The sequence below is a fragment of the Pezoporus flaviventris genome, unplaced genomic scaffold, assembly GCF_033815535.1.
Source record: "Pezoporus flaviventris isolate CSIRO_AGI_PZ_B2104156 unplaced genomic scaffold, CSIRO_AGI_Pfla_v1 ptg000015l, whole genome shotgun sequence".
In the NCBI taxonomy this organism is placed as follows: domain Eukaryota; kingdom Metazoa; phylum Chordata; class Aves; order Psittaciformes; family Psittacidae; genus Pezoporus; species Pezoporus flaviventris.
Window position 1 is genome coordinate 44,648,745 of NW_026892563.1, and position 19,641 is coordinate 44,668,385.

At 40.8% G+C, this 19,641-nt stretch overlaps 1 protein-coding gene across 3 annotated transcripts in view; it reads left to right on the top strand.

Annotated features, from left to right (window-relative positions):
* The window catches only part of GUCA1C (guanylate cyclase activator 1C), a 45,256-nt gene that overhangs the window by 15,535 nt on the left and 10,080 nt on the right, over positions 1-19,641 (top strand). The window contains exon 1 of one of the 3 annotated variants that reach the window (XM_061454379.1): positions 2,128-2,349. The exons of the other annotated variants lie outside the window; for them this stretch is intronic. Within the exon in view, the coding sequence (XP_061310363.1) occupies positions 2,158-2,349 (192 nt within the window). The 5' untranslated portion in view covers positions 2,128-2,157. Of the gene's footprint in view, positions 1-2,127; positions 2,350-19,641 lie in introns of those variants that run through there. 3 annotated transcript variants of the gene reach the window in all.

A 19,641-nucleotide genomic window follows, 5' to 3' on the forward strand; every position in this document is an offset into this window, starting at 1 on the left:
GAACTAGCAACAGTATAATTTTTAATGGAATGACAACATGATAACTACAAGATTAAGATGATTCAACATATAGCTTCTAGAAAGGCTTGAGCTCAGTTTTATTTTCCTCTTACCTTGTTGAAAGTCTTGAGAGCCTCACCGAAAAGCCTGTGGCAACCAAGGCCCTTGACCTCTCAAGCCACATGTCAGGATCTCATAAGCTTCCCCAGTGAGAAATCACAGCACGTCTGTTTAGGTTGAGATGATGTGTATGGTTATGTGCTGTAATGTATGTTTCCTGTGAAGTCAGTCTATAGGGCTTCAGGCTGGATTAGGAAACAGATCTATATAAGAAGAAGAATGAGCTGTTGGCATACCAGCTTGTCAAGAGTAACACATTTGGGACTTTTATGTCTTAGCACTGGCTTTCTTGGTACCAGTATCTTCATAATGTTCTTGATCACTCTGACTACCTTGACACCTCTCTAACAGGAGCATGACTTATGTGTAGCACAATCAAAAAGCATTTGTCTTCTGGATCCTGATCTTAACACGGAAATCCAGCTCTGACTCCTTTCCATGCCTAGCAGACCTAGAGGATCTTTTTCAAGATGACTCAGCTCTCTGCAAGTTAGATGAATCAAGTCTTTCTTCCCTCCCTTACACTTCAGTGGAGTAACAACCTACCTAATTTGGTTGGCAGAAACTCTTTCTTAATAGAATAAGCAGGGGTTTTATGGGTTTGTGAAAGAAACTACACAAAGTTCTGAAGGGGCATAACATTCAGAGATGCATTCAGTCATTACGGTTCAGTCTTGCCCATTGCAATATATAATTATATATTATAATATATAATTATATTTCAAAGTTGAAAATCTCAGGTTAGGATTATGGGGTTTTTTTCTGACATTTATATGTTATTTTTCTTCTGTTAAGAGGATCAAACTTTGCCTGCTGCCATGATGGTAAAAATCACTACCAGATCTTTCACATTACTAGAAAAGAATTTGGGATCTAATCTCTTGCTGCATGTATTTGGCATTTAGGAAGTGAGATTCCAAGCAAACACCAGACTTTGGTGTGATGCAAGCTTCTCCCTGCACCTGAAACTGCTGAAGGTGCCTCTCTGTCTCCAGTTCCTATGGCATTGAATGTGCCATGCTTTAAAGTGTTCAATTTCCTATCACTTTATTAGCTGAAAACCCATCACTGAGACTGTGTGAACAGAAAGTGTCTGTTAAGTAGATTATGCAAATGACGCAACATGATTACTTTTAGTGGCTCCCCACGCTCTTACTGTTTCAGCATCATATACATAAGGGGACATGTTCCTAGTTCTTTTTACCTTAAGATGATTTGAAAAGTATTTAGCACATGCTGGATTTAGACAGGATGTTAAGTCAAATTCAAAGCATGTACTTTGAATTGAGAGTCATGAAGAGTCTGCCTTCACTTCCGAAATCTCAGTAGCCCTGATTTATATTCTTTCTTCAGTTTCTGGTGGGTGAATTTCACCAGGTTTTGTATTTATATATCCTGATGTTTCCTGTGAGAGATTACCAGAACATCTCTTTTTCAATGCTAATGTTATGGTCCGTTTATAATCTTCCTTGACCTGGGTGAACGCTTACTGGCACACACCAGAGTCACCATACACATCACCAGTATCTTGCAGGATTTATGATCCTCCCTGTTTCCAAGAGGCTGAGTGCAAAGGTCTCCAAATAAAGCACAGCAAAACCATTTTACAGCATAGCAAGCATTCAAAGTCATCTCAGCCACTGCAGTTTTAGGTGCAAAGCATTGTAAGCTAGCAAAAGTACCAAAGCTGCAAACCTGACACGTGATCTTACGCAACATGAGCACAAATATCATGTTTTGTCTTCAAGAGAGCCAGCAGAATTCTGCAGGTTGAGCACATGTCCAGGTAACCCCAGCCAGAGAGAAGGACCCCCGTATTGACAAGCCTGCCTATGTTCAAACAGATCATGAAGGATGATCCCATGCAGCTTCTATTTTTACCTAATCCAGATCTGCAGGGATCTTTATGGGGTTTGTGGTAGTTTTCCAGCTCCTGGTTTGTGGTTGATTTGTAGTTGGAGGTGAGCCAGGGAACGCTAGAGCTCTACTCAACAGCAAACAGTGCAGCGTGGACAGAGACGAAGGGCAGACGGTGCTATGGGTGCTGGGGAATCAGCTGATGATTTTGCTGCAATAGAGAACAGTCAGTGGTACCAGAGGTTTATGAAGCAATGCCCCTCTGGGCAAATTACTCTCCATGAGTTCAAGAAAATACTGGGTTTACACAATATGAACCCCCAAGCAAACATGTATATTGAGCGGGTGTTTCACGTCTTTGATATGAATCAGGTAAGGCATTTTCTTGGACTGTTTGTCATCGTGAAATGTATGCATTAGCATGAACAGTAGAGGACTTTGGCATAATGATACTAAATAGGAAGCAGTAGATAAGTGGGAATACTTCCCCCCCCCTTTCTTATTTCTGCTGGTTTGGACAGTTAGAATGAATCTTTTGGTTTAATATTTGTTTTATTGTCACCATTTTTATTCTTATTTGGAAAGTTTGTGAAAGAGTGATACAGCTGGTTTACTTCCCTCCTCATCCCTTGGAATATCCCCCAACTTTTAAAGCGGAGTAGTGGAAGGAAGGTAGATTTGAATTAGTGCATAGATCAGAAATCAGACCGTGTTCCTTCTTCTAAAAGATAAATAGAAAGAGGCAAGAAACACAGTAGAAAAAGTGAAGTCAAAAAACAGGAAGAGGTAGGAATAAAATAAGTAGATACCAGCTTTCCAGGAGAGGCTTGAAATAAGTGAAATGTAAAGCAAACAAAGAAAACATAAAAATAACAAAACTAAAGCACAAGGATGACAAGATGGAAATAAATATTCAAAGAGTAGAAGGAAGAAATAGTGTCTCATCCCTTCTTTGTGAGCTAATTGAAGCCCTCATGGAACTGAAATGCAAGCTGTGGAGAGAAACTGTTGAAAACCTAGTTAAAATCTTAGCAAGTTTCATTGTCCATCGGAAACGGAGCTGATACTTGGACAGAAACAACATGCGGGAATGAACGTGGTCATTTGCTCAGATGCAGGAAGAGGGAGGAGAGTCTGGCAATGGCTTCTGGCCCCCTGGGGTGTTTCTCCGCCTCTCCACTGGCACAGAAAAGCACTTGGACAGGGATCACAAGACAGAAATACTGCTGCGCTCTTTAGTAATTGCAACAGACCCCTGCCTTCCTAACTGGAGCCACTAGGAGATGCACGTTGCTCAGTGTCTGCTTGGTTTGGGGAAGACTTCAGGCACCAAGAAGGACATCTCCAATCAAAACCGTGGTATTTAATTAGGGAAGACCGCCTCTCCTTTACGTTAAATGTTTACGGATGTGTCCCTCTATTGGCTCGCTTTTCCCTTTTCCAGAATGCTTAACTCAGTGGATTTTATTCTTGGGTGAGATGGGGTGGGGGAAGGAAAAAAAAATGCTTTAATATCCAAAGATCTTCCAGATAGCTGGGTTGTGCAGGTAGATGAAAATAGGAGGCTGAGACTTAGAGTTGTTTAAGGATCTCTATGTAATATTATTAACTGCCAAATCCAGTTTGCCTAAGCTGCAATCCTTCATGAAAACAGCCTGCGGCATCAAAATGTCACTGGGGTGGGGGCTAAATCGGAGATATTGCCCTTAATGTAAATATTTTGAGGACTTCTAAACCAAGAATTATAGAAATCTAAGTTCTAAACTAATTCTAAATAATTAGAATTCTAAGTTCTAAACCAAGAATTATAACTTTTTATACAATTAAACTACCGGGGTCCCCACACACACACTCTTCCCCCCCAGATTATCAGCACACAAAAGGTCAGGGATTTATTTTTTTCTCTTTTCTTTTATTATTTCTTTTATTATTTTTCTTTTATTATACATATATTATTATTTATTATTATATTATTCTTTATTTTCTTTTATTGTCTTTATTTTTAATCTCTTTATTTGTCACCAGTTGGAGCCAGAACGTTTCATTGGCCTCTCAGATTTTGCTTGGATGAGAGGACTCTTTCATTTCTAATAAGACCACTCGAAACTAATAGTTAATAGTCATTGCACTGCCTCTCTGTCCTCAGTCAGAGGTTGTTACTCCTGCTTGCAGTTCCCTGATGCCCACAAGGCAAGGCGCAGCCCCAGCTCTTGACAGCCCCGAGTTCAGGAGTATCAGTGAATCTGCAATAGCTACAAAAGTAGAGTATTCCAGACTTTTCCTTCCAGTATCTGAAGAGGACTACAAGGATGCCAGAGAGGGACTCTGCATTAGGGACTGTAGTGACAGGACAAGGGGTGATGGGTTCAAAGTGAAACAGGGGAAGTTTAGATTGGATATAAGGAAGAAGTTCTTTACTGTGAGGGTGGTGAAGCACTGGAATGGGTTGCCCAGGGAAGCTGTGAATGCTCCATCCCTGGCAGTGTTCAAGGCCAGGTTGGACAGAGCCTTGGGTGACATGGTCTAGTGCAAGGCCCATGGCAGGAGGTTTGGAACTAAATGATCTTAAGGTCTTTTCCAACCCTAACTATTCTATGATCCTCCTGGCAAAGGAGGATGCATTCCTTCTGCAACTAGAAACCTGGATAAGAATAACGGCTTCAGGAGTGGGCCCTTATTGTGTTAAGTCTTTGAACTCCAAATAGCAAATGTAAAGCCGTTATCTCAGAGCACTTCCCATAATCATTAAAATGAAAACAAACGCACTACCGATGGTTCTGTGGGAAGCATAAGACTTGTTATTTCATTATGCACGGTCTGCTGGTTATTTATAGATACCAGTGCACCGTAGCATGTGTAGCTAACGATACCCACAAAAGCACATCTGTAAAGGCTTAGTTTAATGACAAAAATAAAAGCCTAAGCTAGACTGTGCACAACTAAGATAAGCACAATTGCTTATCTCATCACCAGGACATGTATCTTTGTGCTATGCTCATAATCTCCACGTCAGGAATAGTGAAGCAGTAGTACAGAACTAAAGCGGACATAATAGGCTTCTATAGAGGTGTTATTAAATGGTCGCTGCCTTCTGTTCAGTTTTAAGCCCGTAGGCAAACCCAAGCCATCCATTGTTTGTGGGAATATAGTAGCAGGCACACACGGAATGTGACCGTGACCTAAGGAACCTGCGCCAGGGCTTCATCGGTGTTTCCAATGAGAGAATAATTAAGGAATTGTGTGTATATTCCCACATGCTTTACTGTGTATGCCATGGTTAAAATGCCATAGAGGGTAGCAATGACTTCTGTTTTCCTTAGTCCTATGCTTGAGTTAGCAAGAATTTGGTGAGTTCTTTCCTCTAAGGTGGAGAAATGAGAGGTTGAGTCCTACTAGAGACTTGTCTCATCAGCGCAAAATCTTTCTGGTTTATGAAGGAGAGGAAAACAGTCCTTAAAGGCAAATTACATCCTGATAAAAATACAGGAGAAGGAAAGGCTGGCTTGGTCCTCCTTGTAACATGCAGAGAAAGAGGAAAGCAGAATTACGTAGGTTAACCTCCTCTTTATACAGCTTTGTATCTTGTCCAGATGGCCCTCTTTCATTTGGGCCACCTAGGTAGTCCCCCCAGAAACATCCCACCCTGTCTGCTTGAGCTGGGGGAAGACTGCATCGACTTTAATAGACATAAATGGACTCTGAAGCTGGCTAGGGCTGAGGAGTAGCCATGTGCCTGTGAGCAACTGGCAATGGAATTAATAGAGGGAGACGGCAGGATAGGGGCGAGAAAACTACGCTCTGAAGTCAGCTGGCTAGGCAGGGACATGGTAATGCCTGCAATGATCTTTCTCTGGTTGCATCTCCCCTCTGCAACTGAAATGAGCAGTAGCAGATGTCTGTACGTGCTTGGCACCGGTCAGATCCAGCATCTGATAGCAGAGCCATACAGTGAAAGGGGATGGAAGAAGAGAGAAACAGGACAAAGTCCAGAAGCACGAGCTCAGTCATAGAAGGGTGAGAAAGGGCATTTTTTCAGAGCAAACAGCCAGTAGAAATTGCTAAGGAAAGACAAAGGGAGTGAGCTGGAGTGAGCCAGAGTGGATTCAAAAATCAAGAGGAAATGACAGAAGGTTAATAGGCAAAGATGACAGGAATTTAGATAAAAATCTGCAGATAAGCTTTCTATTCAAGTGCATTTGCCACTTCAAGCCCTAGCAGTTGCCTTTTCTCATCTTGCACTTCAAACGGGTAGCAATCAGCTGAATCTATGGGAGTGGAAAGATGTGTGACCTCCTTGTTTCACAACACAGGGATTTAGTATCTGCTGCCTACGGCTGAGTTACTGCTGTTTTCTCAGCACACAAGAGAGAAAGAGAATGTCATCTTTATTATTTTACTTTAGTGCCATTTTTCATATCAAGGTAGCTCCTGATCATTCTCCCGTGACGTTTGGTAGGGTTTTAGTTTGGGGTTTGTCCACTGAAAAACAAAAGAGCAACTTCTATTGTCAAACTCTGTCCAAAGATTACCTTCTTCACTTGTAAAGAAACCTAAATTACATCATCCCCTTCAAAACCAAACAGATGTTATACCATTTTCAGAGCAGGACTAATGAATCTGATGGGTTTTTTTCCCTTGTTTCCCTACAGAGTCAGTTTTGCTTTACCTGCAGTGTGTGTTTTCTGTGTGCCTGCGCAGTTTAGCACCAGTCTGTCCTTAAACCAGCAATCTTCTTTATTACAGGACTGTCATTTTCAGTGCAAGTAAATAGTCCTGCTGTTGCCTGTTTGTATCCTCTTAATTCCCAGAATATTGTGCAGACTCCAGAAAGCTTCTTGGCATCTCTAATATAGATCTCAATAGATACTGTAATTTATCTTCATCTTTCATCATCATTCAGTTTGCTACAGGGAACTCATTTGGAATTGCTTCACTGGGCTTCCTCTACACAAGCTGGTCTCTGTACCCATTGTTTCGATGTTCTATGAAATGGCTTTGCTTTATTAATTTCTTCAGTTCAGCTCCACGTTGTTATGAATTTTTCTGGTTTTATTTGTAAAAGCAGAAATTCTCCATTGCCGTTGGCTTCTAAACCAGGCAATTTCTGTAGCATCTTTATTATCCCAGCACACGCTTTGTCTGTGAGTTTATTAAGTGCTGTCAAACTATGCTGTGGATTATAAATTTTAGCCTTTTTGTGCCTCATAAAACCCACCTTCCTTTTTTTGTCAGGTGTAATACCAGCTATTCTATACTGCTTCAGTCCCCTACTAGAGGCGAGGGATGCTGTGAGACTGAACTGTAAATCAGATCACTTTTTCCCCAGGTATTTTTGCTGTCTTTTGCAGGTATTTTGGTTATTGTTATTAAACTAAAGGGATCCTGCAAACAGGTATTACTTTATAATCATTTTTATTTCAACTGTAATTTAACATTGCTCTCTAAATTCTTTTACCAGAAAGTACAAAATCTGACCAAAAGGTCTGTCTCTTACAGCCCCTTCTTTAAGTCAGTGAAGTGGTCTCTTTCTCATGTCTCTCAGTCACCATGAGTACACTTCCCCAAGAACTGCTACTTGGAAGCAAGTAGCAGAAGAAATGTGTGCTTTTTCAGGGGGAAAAAGTAGGAGAGAGGGGAGAGGGATCGGTAGATGTGAGCAACTCCCAGGTTCCCTATGCCCAATTGGGATCCTGAGAGCAAGGATTGCATATCATGTGAAAAGATGCAAGAAAGCTGTCATTATCCAGGTGGAAAAGATCAAAGACGAAGGATGACGAGCACTGGGTATGTTACGGATGGACAGTTCTTAACCTAAGTCATATCATGTAAAGTTTGCATCCCTGGTGCTCTGTCTTTCTCTGGTGTTTGACACAATGACTGCTCATTTAAGAGCAGAGCACAATGGCTGAAGGAGAAAACTCAGGGGGTTTTGTCACACTGTACATACCCAAGAGGCTTGTCTATGTCTTTCCTTTCACCTCCCTTCCCCTCACTTCCTTTTCACTCACTCTCACTGCTCCAGCCAGCACCTGCCTGTAAACAAGATGCCCGCATGAGATGTGTCCCCAGTCTCCTTAGACATCAGGACCAGGGCTCAGAGTTGTCCTCTGGTGGAAAGGCAACACACCCAGTTTGTTGTATGCTCTTTGCCTGCTGGACCAGTTCAAGTTAAACAATGGCAATGCCTTCCTGTTTAGTCTTCAGAAGTTCATGGGCACTTGAGGAGCGTTCGAGCTTTCTTACTCCTGTGCCACATTTTGAGGTATAGGATGTTAAATTTAATGATGTCCTTGTGGGGAGAGCTGTAGCATAGTGTGTTAAGAGAATGTGAGTCCTTCTCAAAAATGACTTGATCCTATAGGATATTGATTGCTTTCTGGCTTAAGTCAGGCTGGAGGGAAGTTGCCATTTTTCATGAGGTACTCAGCACCAAGCCTCCTTGTATAGATGCTAAACAGTACGGAAGTATTATTGCTGAATAACTCCATCCCTGACCTTACAGAGGAAGAAGGAATTCAGCTCCTGCAAGCTGAAAAATAAAAAGCAGGGCTACAGGACTGACCAACAGTAAGGAAACTTGTATTTAATGCACTTATCAGTTGATTCTTGCTACAGAACTAGGCTAATTGTTACTTCTCTATCTGGTGTTTCAGAGTTGTGTCCCCCTGCTATGCAGGCTATCACTCTCCTATGTGAACTAACTATTCTATGATTCTATGAAGTGATCAAGTTACCAGATAGCAAAGCAACTTTTCTTATAAGAAGTTGAAAGCAGAAGCTTGGGCCAGGGGGAGGTGCTTAAGGCTTCTGTTTTAAGCATAGAGGGACAGTTGGTATCAGTGTGAAGAACAGAGGAGCAGGAGGAGCTGCATCAGGACTGTGCAGCTGCAGAACACGCTGTGTTTTCAGCGTGGCTGTTGGGATCACCATCCTGAAAGATGTGTGACTGAACAATGTTTTTCACTGGGAACTTTCTTGCTCTTTCTGCACTTCACCTTGTCATTGTCTCCATCCTCATTTTCCTCAGATAAACCAAGAGCAGTCAAGGTTAAACAATGGGAAAATGGGGAAATGACCAGAAATACAGTCTTGCATGAAAAATGGTCAGTCACCCATCACATTCCTAACCATCACACCATTGAGCTGTCCTTGGGGGACAGCAAGGTATGGCTGTATAGTCAATACAAGAGAAAGCATTTCCTCCTGCTGTCTTCTCCCATGTCTCTGTTTTGTAATGCTCGGGGACACAGATATTAGAGCAACGTGGGGTGGCCTGCTTGATTACAGCAAACTGGGTGGGTTGGAACAGCAGTCTCTCTGCCAAAGAGGGTCATGTCTGTCCAGCACCAGCACCTCACCACCATCTACCAAAAAGGGACTGAGCCACTCAGGTAGAGCAAATCTATGCATTTGCCAGCCTTCACAACTAAGGACTTTTCAAAACTAGCACATATATAGTGATTGAACATCTCTTGGAGGGTCTTAGCAGACCCTCCATAGCACGTCTCCTGGTCCCTATGGATATCCTCTTTTTTTCCAGGTGCTTCATACCTAGGTTTACTGAAGATTTCCATTCTCTGTGTAATGCAGAGTTGATCTGCTGTTACAGCAAGGGCATCCCAACCTGCAGATCAGCTCCCAAGCTAAAAGAAAAATGAAGCAAAACAAAGCAAAACAAAAACTTTGTTTAAAAAAAGGCCAAAGAAAAATTATGCAGAGAAATGAGTATTAAACAATAGAGCAATTGGGAATCTGGGAATCAAGCCAGAGTGCAAGAAAGCTCAGAAATCTATGTTGCCCACTAGCCTATGGACGCTTGTAAAGGTTTGTCAGGTATTGTGAGGATCAAACGAGCTAGGGATGGATGTCAGCCAAACAGAACTAAATCTGGAATACTTGAGACCAGCGAAGATTTTTATTTAGAACAAAAAATGGAAAGGAACAATTTAAGTTATAGGATTTATGTTCTGAGCCCGTGACAACTTTTCACATAGCTTTACAGAATGGTTGTATTTTAATCTCTATTCAGTATAATGATTGCATTTCTGTTACCGTACAGCCTTTATTTCTATTCTAACACTGCTGACAGTGCTCTGTTTTCATAAGTTTAATTATATATTTTTTTCCTTTATTACCAAAACTGATCGTAAACTGGTTTGGGTTGGAAGGGACCTTAAAGCTCCTCCAGTTCCAGCCCCCCTGCCATGGGCAGGGACACCTTCCACTAGAGCAGGTTGCTCCAAGCCCCTCTGTCCAACCTGGCCTTGAACACTGCCAGGGATGGGGCAGCCACAGCTTCTCTGGGCACCCTGTGCCAGTGTCTCACCAACCTCATAGTGAAGAACTTCTTTCTAATATCTACTCTCTTTCAGTTTCAAATCATTACCCCTTGTCCACTGTCTTTTAAAATATACCTCTAGAAATAACAAGCATCAACACTTTTCGAGTACATGGATATGACACTTTTTATGTGGTTAAACTAAGACTAAAGTGGCACCAGACCAGCCTCTCAGGGCAGGAGAAAGGAACATTGTATGTTACTAATGAGGCAAAATAAAAGGATCTCCTTATTCTGTACACTCACTGTTTGTCCTATACCATTTCCTACAGCTTTTTTTCCTCCCCAGGGTTTTTGGCAGAATTGTAGGCTTTGATCCAGAAAAATGTTTTTAGTTAAGTACAGATGTGTGAGGAGTTGTCAATGGATGGCTGAGTGGAAGCTCTGAAATATCAGCTAGGATTGTACAAATAAGGGGTTATTATCCTTCCATGGCATTACGTAGAACATTTGGGCACAATGCAATATTAAACAGACGATAATCTTTCATCTCCAAGCCACAAAAGAGATGCAAATGGTTGCATGCATAATGCACAAATGCAGACATAATTTGGTCACCTGAGTTTTTGCTTGCATTCAGCTTCGTATGGCAGCATCTCAGGTTTGTAGGTCAAGGTTTTATTTCCTTTGCTGTTGCATTCTTGTCTGCTTGTTGCTTTCTAATAAAGGGGCTGTTATCCCAATGGGTGGTGAAGTATATAAAACTTCTTGATAGAAATCATATCTTTTCTCTTATTAGTATACTTTATATAGAAGTGCTCTTGAGCTAGACAGCTAGCAAACTTGATCCTTCTTCCCTGCTTCCCCCAGCTGACTTTTACATATATAGAGAGAGAGAGATATTTGACCTGATCTTTTTCATATCTGACTTCTTGTGGCCAGAACATACCAGGCTTAACAGTGGGGCTTTTACAGATTAAAATTGTTATGACTTCTGTTGCTGGAGCTAGAAGGCATATAGTTTGGGAGCTAGTTTAGAGTTGATCTAAATCTAAAGAAATTCATTCTGGAAAAGTTGAATGATTTAGTAAGTTTTTCTACTTTCAGCATAAAATACACTTTTCTTATGTAGGCTTCTGTTTTCTCACAAATGCTCATAAAGTTGTGCTAAAGTGTTAGGCCTCAGATTAATCTGTAAGTCCAACTATAGCAGCCTAATGCTCCTTGTGTTGTGGTCATCCTTGCTTGGAGGTATTCTCTCATACAATAACATGATAAAACACTCTTAAAAGGTGTGCATAGACTTCCTCCTCTGTGTTTCATTTACGCCCAGTTTAAAAACTCTAGCAGGTCAGGTCAGGAATATTAACTTCTTAGGGTAGCAGTGGGACTTAAGGTGGTAATTACAGCTCTGAATTGCATTTCACCTCCTTGTTAGACTTGCTGCTTCCAGATGAAGTTTGTTATTGACATCCTCCTCCTACTTAGGATTTCCATACACAAAACCAAAACCAAACAACAACTTGACGATTGGAAACAGTTAAAAAGGAATTATCAACAGGTATTCAGTTACAAGCCAAACCTTATCATTCCCTTGATTTCTTTAGGTTGGGGATATTGGAGTAGTTCAGCTCCCCACTCCTGGACACGATTATGGTCAGCAGAGGTATAACAGGGAGGTTACATCTTCACTGCACTATTCACAGGTAGAAATTGAGGTTACCACTGGTCTTGGCAGCAGGCAGACCATGTAAGCTCAGAGCATTGCACCAAGTCATCGTGCCAAAGAGGCAATGCTACTGTTGCTGTATGGCTTCTTGAACCCAGTGATTTTGAATGTTTATTTGTGACATAGTACTGTACAGGTATTCGTGCCTCTGGCCCTATGAGTGAGCCTGCCTAATGTATCAAAGATGCTTCCAAGCAGTGCCTGTGTCTATTGGAGACCAGTGATGCAGGCTATATCCTAAAAGCTTTCTTCTCAGGAACACACTAAATAACTGCTAACCATTTCTGGCATGTCTCTTGTTCAGACCACTAGCTGTTTCATAATTAAATGACTTTGTACACCAAGCATGCAGATGTCTAATTCTTCCACATTTCTTAAAAGCAAGGGTTCTACATCAAGACTTTACATTACTTCCTTGACCTCTGTGGGGTGCTTTGCTAATAATTAAACAAATAAAGGAATATGCTACTGAAGTTTGGAAGTTGTTGTTCATCCTTCTTAGCTCCAGTGAAAAATAAAGATGCTGAACATTCAGAACTGTAATGGTTAAGTTAACTTTACCTGAGATTACCACAAGGAGTACAGGAACCAGCAGTTAAGCAAGTGTTTTATTCATGACAGATACAGTAACACTTCTAAGTATTATGCATGCAGTTGCATCGGCGGTATAATAAATGGCAGGTCTATCTTTTGCCACAGCTTCCTATAAAAGCCTTTGAAATAGCATTTTTAGTAAAATACAAGTGCAACAGGGTTCATTTTTTTAAAGATTCCCTTTATTAGGTAATTTTATGGACAAATTCTCTGTCTCCTTGACTCAAGCTATTTGTAATACAAAACTGAAAAAGCTGCAACCACATACGAGTAAGCTGAATGTCTTCTTTCTTTGTTCCCTCTGCATCTCGGTCCACGCATAACTGTCGTGCAGTCCTAGCTCATGCAGGCTAACAATGAATTTTAGAGAGGAAACTGTTATGTTTATCTAAAATACTTCAGTGGTTGCCAAGTATACTGATGTATATTAGGTTTTGTGTGAGAATATGCCTCATATTTCAGAGAGATTACGTCCTTCAAAATGAGGTTATTCCAATGTTAAAGGAGAAAAATAATGTCTGGTGTATCCATAATATATAGGAAGTGTCAGCTGCTCTTTGAACAGAACAAATGAAGCATCCTATAGTCAGCACTGCTACTATTCAACACACACCCTAAAAAATCATTGTCAGCCGCTTCTACTGGCTTTGCCATCATAGGAAATCAAAATTGAACACTTTAAGAACTGATTGACTGATTGTGTTCTTACTACCTGTGAAGGAAAGCGTTTGCATAGCCATTCAACGTGTGAAGCGATGTGCTGGAAATGGGATGCTGCTGCTGTAGTTCTCTTATTGCTTATTTTGGCAATAACTGAAACCGACTACAGGAATTAAGCGTCTGTTGCTTTGTGAGCAAAATGGATTTTAACAGGTAGGATATACTGTGAAGAATAAAGAAGATGAATAGGTATGTGGCACCACAGGAAAATTATGCAAGTTAAAGGATTTTCTGTTAAGACTTTATAAAGCATCGGACAGTCCTCAACAGAGAACAGCATTTTCTGCTACATTTCTTATGCACAGATAAAGGTGATAGACACAGAAAAACGGACACTCCACAGCAAAAAGCTTAAGAGATCTTTTGATGAGGGGCCACCAGATGATGTCCATCTGCAATCCTCTTTCTAGTTTGTGCTTTTTCATTTAAAATGTAAAGTAGTTCTGGGATAAACCAGAGTTCATCTGACATTGTTATGCAGAATAGAGCTAAAAGAAAGATTTTAAAAGGAATCCATTTTTAAACCTAAAGAACACAGTTACACCAGGCTGCTTAATGTAGATCAGGTAATAATAATCTTTCTTTCCTTTTTCTTTCCCTGAAGTACACTCCTTGTATTTTGCACAATGCTGACAAACGTTGGGAGGCAGACCACCAATCCTTTTTAACTCATCCTAGTTCCTTCCCCACTGTCCTGCTGTGTCTGTGTAGTTCAGATTTTCAGGCAGACTTTTCATCATCTGATTCTGCATCCCAGCTACAAATAGATGTTATCCTCTCCTGTTATAGGGGCATGAATGGGATTAGCCAAGTATAGCTTCTCAGGTACTGTAGCAGAAGGAAATGTGAATTATTTAGCCATGAAATCCTCTATGAAAGCAGTGGTTGCACCTCATATTCCAAGTGTAAATGTTCATAGGAAGTTGTAAGATTTTCAGAGATGTTTTGGTGATTAATGTAATTCACTCTTTATTTGACTTTCAGTTGTTTTCTCCCTCCACTTTTTTCCCCTTCTTAAGAATTGTGAGAGACAGAGGAGTATTATTTCATCGACACGAGGCAATTACTTGCAAGAGATTCTACTGAAGACAGTACTTTGTTAAAGACTGACACGGCCAAACTATGCAATGGATACCTAGCACTAGGTGGCAGTTGCCTTCCACGTTCTTATTGAGGGCATGAAGAGCTTTTAAAAGATGAAATAAAATGACTGCCATTGAAGCCACACTTCAAACACTACATGGAACCTAAGTGTTAAGTGTTTCCACCTCTTGTGGGATTAATTATAATGGCTCAAGGCACCCCTGCTAACTCTCCTTTGTTGCAAAATTTGGTTTCAGTTGGGTTTCCTTTCTCAGATTGTCTTGCTGTGATGTGTCCTCAAGACCAGGAACAGCTGCTGTCATATGAACTGACAGGCTGCTAAGGAACTGCCTAGACTGTTTGCAGCATCCTTATGTGTTTGTAGGCATTACCGAAGTTGACACAATAGACTTGGGTGCAACAGTTAATAGCTATTCAAAGCAAAGTGAGAGAGAATGATAATTACAGAAATATTTTCCCAAATTTTCCTGAACTTTTCCCTTTTGTATCCTAAGTCTTTAAATAGTTGTGCAAACATAAGTTCAGCTGTACGCATCGTTTTAGGTATGTCTTCAGGCTCAAATAACTCTCTGGATAAGTATACTTTTCTTAGCTTACTCTAACCAGCCGCCTTAACCAAGGTTGCAGCTGCAACATCTGTATTGCACACTACACTATGGGGCTACTATTGTGGTTGACAAGACATGCTATATTTCACACTATTCCTTTTCCATGGTTCTTGAGTTGTCCCAGCACATGTGGATAGCTCTACCACTTTGCCCAGAGGAGTTGAACTCTTGCTTTTTCTGGTTTTGAATCCTTTTTCAGTCTCACAATTGCTTCTAATTAGACTCCACAACAACTACTTAGAAAACTTGGTTTCTTTTCATGACAGTCATACCTATCACATTGTACCCTCAGCAAGAAAAGCCTGTGTGTCCATAATAATATAATCTGATTCTAAATGAAGGGCTAGAAGAAAACAAAGAATCAAAGCATCTCTTAGCCAGAAAGAATCCTTCTGTCAGAAGAAACAAAAATCTACACCTCTTACTTCCCGAAATATTTGGGAGGTTTGGACTGGACATGTACATGTACAAATCCTTTCCCTGTTTGTTTCAGACAAAATCCAACAAAAGCAACAAAAAACCCCACAGCCAACCCATTTGCTTCTCCTTAGTCTACAGCAATGTTGCATAAAATTACTCAAATACATAGTAACTAGCCTGATTGCTGTAAATAAGGAGGAGGTTAAATTATACTTTGTTGTGTTCAAGGCAGTGTAGTTATAGTTATTTTTAAGAATGCTTAATTGCCTTTGAAAGGTACTGTAGCCTTATAAAAAATGCCATAGAATAGAAACTATCATTCACGACCATTTCACCTTGGTCCATGAAACACTATTTATTTACAGAGTGTCTTCAAGAATGTCTTTGTTCTACTTCTTAACTACCTCTAGAATTTTTTTACATCCAATTTTACATAGCAATTTAAGAAAAAATAAAAATCTATTACTTAGTAAGGGCCTCCCACAATTATTGGTGCAATTTCACAATCTTAATCTTGTTTTCTACTGCTTTGGCACAGGACTTACTTCTGCGATAGTACTAACTTAGGCTGTAATAATGTGTCATTGCCAGCTAAAAGCCTATGTTAACATTATCATTAAAATCATCACTTGCCTAATGTCAGTACAGTTGAATTCTTGACTCCAGGATTTGACGGTACACGTATCTAGAAGTTTCAGACCAGATTCCCCAGAAGTGGCACAGCACCACCAAGTGTGGAAGGCTGCTTCTTTACATGGGATATTAAAGTGAGGTCTGTCTCAGACTTCTCTTACAGCATTGCAGAATTCAATGGCCCACTTTGGGTTTTTTTTTTTTTTGTTTCAAACAGGGTAATCTGAATGTCCAAGGAATTTTGCCTTAAAAAACAACATTTTGAAATATTCACGTAGGCAAGTTCTATAAAGTAATAATCCAGATGAATTTTCCTTGCATCACAGTTTTGGTGTTTAGCTGGATTGGATTAAGCTATATGATGGGGCAGCAGTACTCACAGTGCCCACCATGGAGTGTTCCCACCTTGTTGAGCAGCTCTTTCCTTGCCATCTGTGTGCAGTGCGTTCAGGCTCATTGTGTTTGCAATAGAGATCTGCCGCACTTGGGCAGCAGGTCCACCACACTGTAGAGCACACCAAGACACAGTTTGTGTGTGGTGCAAGGGCAGATGTACTCCATCCGCCAACAGTGTGGTAGCTGGCTATCAGGAGTCCCCTTTTTCACACCTGGACCCAGCAACTAAGATCCACAGGTTAAGACAGCCCAGCCCATAGGTCCTGTATGAAGCTCTAATGCCAACCACACTGCACAAGAGACCTAGGGAAAATGAATCACTACACTGAGTACGGAGAATTATGTTGCAAAATCTACTGACAATAAAAATTAGTAAGTAATAAAAACTACTACAATAAAAACCTAAAGGTTTGGTCAAGTGATTCTTTGGCTTAATGTTTTTCCTTGTTTTTTTTTTTCTTTAACATGAATTAAATTTGTATACATTTTCACTGAATGTCCCACAGAAAAAAAGGGCAGCAAAACTCAATGTGAGGAATAGAAAGGGAGGAATATGAAAGAATGAAGTTCAATTTTATCTAAAAGCAATCAGCAGCAGAATCTCCCACTGAATTGTGCTGTCCCTACGCTCCCTGTTTTTAAAACAAACAGGTTTAGAGTTATTTACTCTGCAGTTACTCAGTGCCCACAGTTACACATTAAACTGAATCAATTACACTTTTCTAACAACATGTGTAGGGTTTCTTTGACAATTTCATCTTACATGTAAGCAAATGAGCACGCACTCCACAGCTTTCGCTAAGCTTACAAAGCGCTTGGAGCATATTACTACCATTACCAGCCAACGCTGTACTTTTGTCACATTGCGTGATTAGGCAGTGAAGATTAGCGTTGTGTAATTAATCGTAATTACTTTTACATTCTACTTGTTAAATTATGATGTAGATAAAGGGGAAAGTAATTTTAATGAAAAGCAGTTCAAGAATGTGCTGCTTTTATTTAAAGCAATTTTAAGTATTTTTCTACAAGTGCAACTGCCTTCTTTTTCTATTTATTTCCTTGATAATTACAAATAGAGCAGTCAGAGGCTACTCCAGGTTTACATTTTCTTCTTTTTCACCTTTATCTTTTACGTGTTGCTTTGAAACACCTGGAGACACGCAATCGTGATCCACGTGTTTGTTAATGACAATGATGCTGGTGACCCACATTTTGGAAATGACAACTGCAGAAAAGATGCAGCAGAAATTGGACAAAATCGGTTTTAACCAACTTAGCTGCAAACTCCTGTAATGCCAAGAAATTGGTACTTGCTTTCCTGTGACAAAACATGATCTATAATCTCCTGGTTTCTACAGACGTAAAATGCCTACTGAAAGACGGTAGAGACTATTAACTTTTTCCTTCCCCGAGGCCCTTTATCTGATAATACCAAGTACTCTGGGGAATGATGGTGTATGTGTTTAACTTTTAGAAGCCTTCTTGCAACACTCCATCAGACATTAATTCCTAAAACCATTATCTAGGGGCGTCCAAGATAATCTGCCAAATAGAGCATTTTGCCACTAGAAGACATGTATGTCTTCCAAGTGATATCCCTGGAGGCTTGTCCTGATTCATTCTTCGGTTTGTCAAAGAAAAATATCCTGGATATGTCAGCAAGAAATTTGCTGAAAAATGTGTTATGTGGTCATGGCTGCATTTTTCAGCCTTCTCTCTCTTGCTTTGTTTGGGAAAGATGCTCCTAAAGGCACAAGTAGAGGCTCCACATTATGGTGCAGAAAGCTGACCTCCATCATCCAGGAATGACAACAGAGGACTAGGTCCTTAAGTACATGCTCTCCTTCAATAGAGCCCTCCTGGGCACTGCTGTGCCATGCCGCAGGCTGAACACAGGACCCAGCCCGATACCTTGATGATTTTCTTATCTCCCTCCTTTTCCAGTAATCTTGAAACAAAATCATGAGTGATGGCAAGGAGTTGGGGAGTAGTTGTTAATACTAAAGAAACAGAATTGTTTCTCCCCTTAACATTTTGGATTTCACCAGGTTTTACCAGGGTAGCCTACAAACCTGAGAGCGAGGACACAGTTGACTCTGCATTTCCAACTCCTCTAACACAAGGGTTCCATATCTCACAGGTCTTCTTCACCTGGGCAAAGTAGAACCTTGTGTAACAGTCTGGTCGGTACAGCCTCATCTCTTTATGTAACAGTGGGTATGCGACTACCACAAAACCACTTAACAATCTGCCACTCCTAATTCCCTGCTTCATTCTTCATCCTTACCTAACAGACTTTGCTTGCCAAGAGTCTCCCCCCACTCCATGATATATGCCAACTTTGTTTAGCTAGGAAACTGGTGATTCCAGCCACAGCCTGTACAGGATCTGAAGCTCTCTGCAAGCCCCAAATTCCAGTATCAGATCTTAGGGATGTGTCAAAGTAAGAGAGTCACAAATAGTTCTGTATTTCTTCAATAATGCTTATACAGCCTTTGAGGAACAGCTGAAAGTCTTCAGAAGCAAAAAGAATGCAAGGAAATGGGGGGGGGGGGGGGGGGGGGAGGAGATGAAATGGAGAATGGAGCAAAATGAATTCTCCTTCAGGCTTCTGAGGGTAGAGAAAGCAGAGCTGTATTTGAAATGGAGTCTAGAAAGAAAGAGAGAAGCACACAGGATTAGCTATAAATTTCACTGTTACTCTGAGCTGTTGTAATCTGCTGTTTGACCTGTGTGTCCTCTCTCTGCCTTACGAGATTTAAGCAGTATTCTGAAAGACAGGGGGTGGGAAAGTGGCTTAATGTCCTAACCCCTAGGTTTGAAATACCTAGACCGTCTACATTTGCACACTTGTTAATCCTTATAAAACCTGTTGAGCTATTCTCCTGATATCAGGCTGAGTATAGGGCTTTTTTTCAGGTGCAAATTTTGGAAGGAAGGCACTGCTTATTGCGTATAGATCCTTGGTAATGTCCTCAGTGCTCCAAGAGAGACCATGAATTCATTTATCCTAAGGTTTCACAGGGAAATTGTCCCTTTCCAAAGGCATGGCTGTGCTGTGTGGTGGGAAATGGCTGGCTGTCCCATCAGCACTGCATCAACTCTGCTAGACAACCACTCTCAAGTAAGAGCTAGGCAGCCAAAACACCAAGTTCAGCTCATTCTGAACTGCCGTGCCTGTT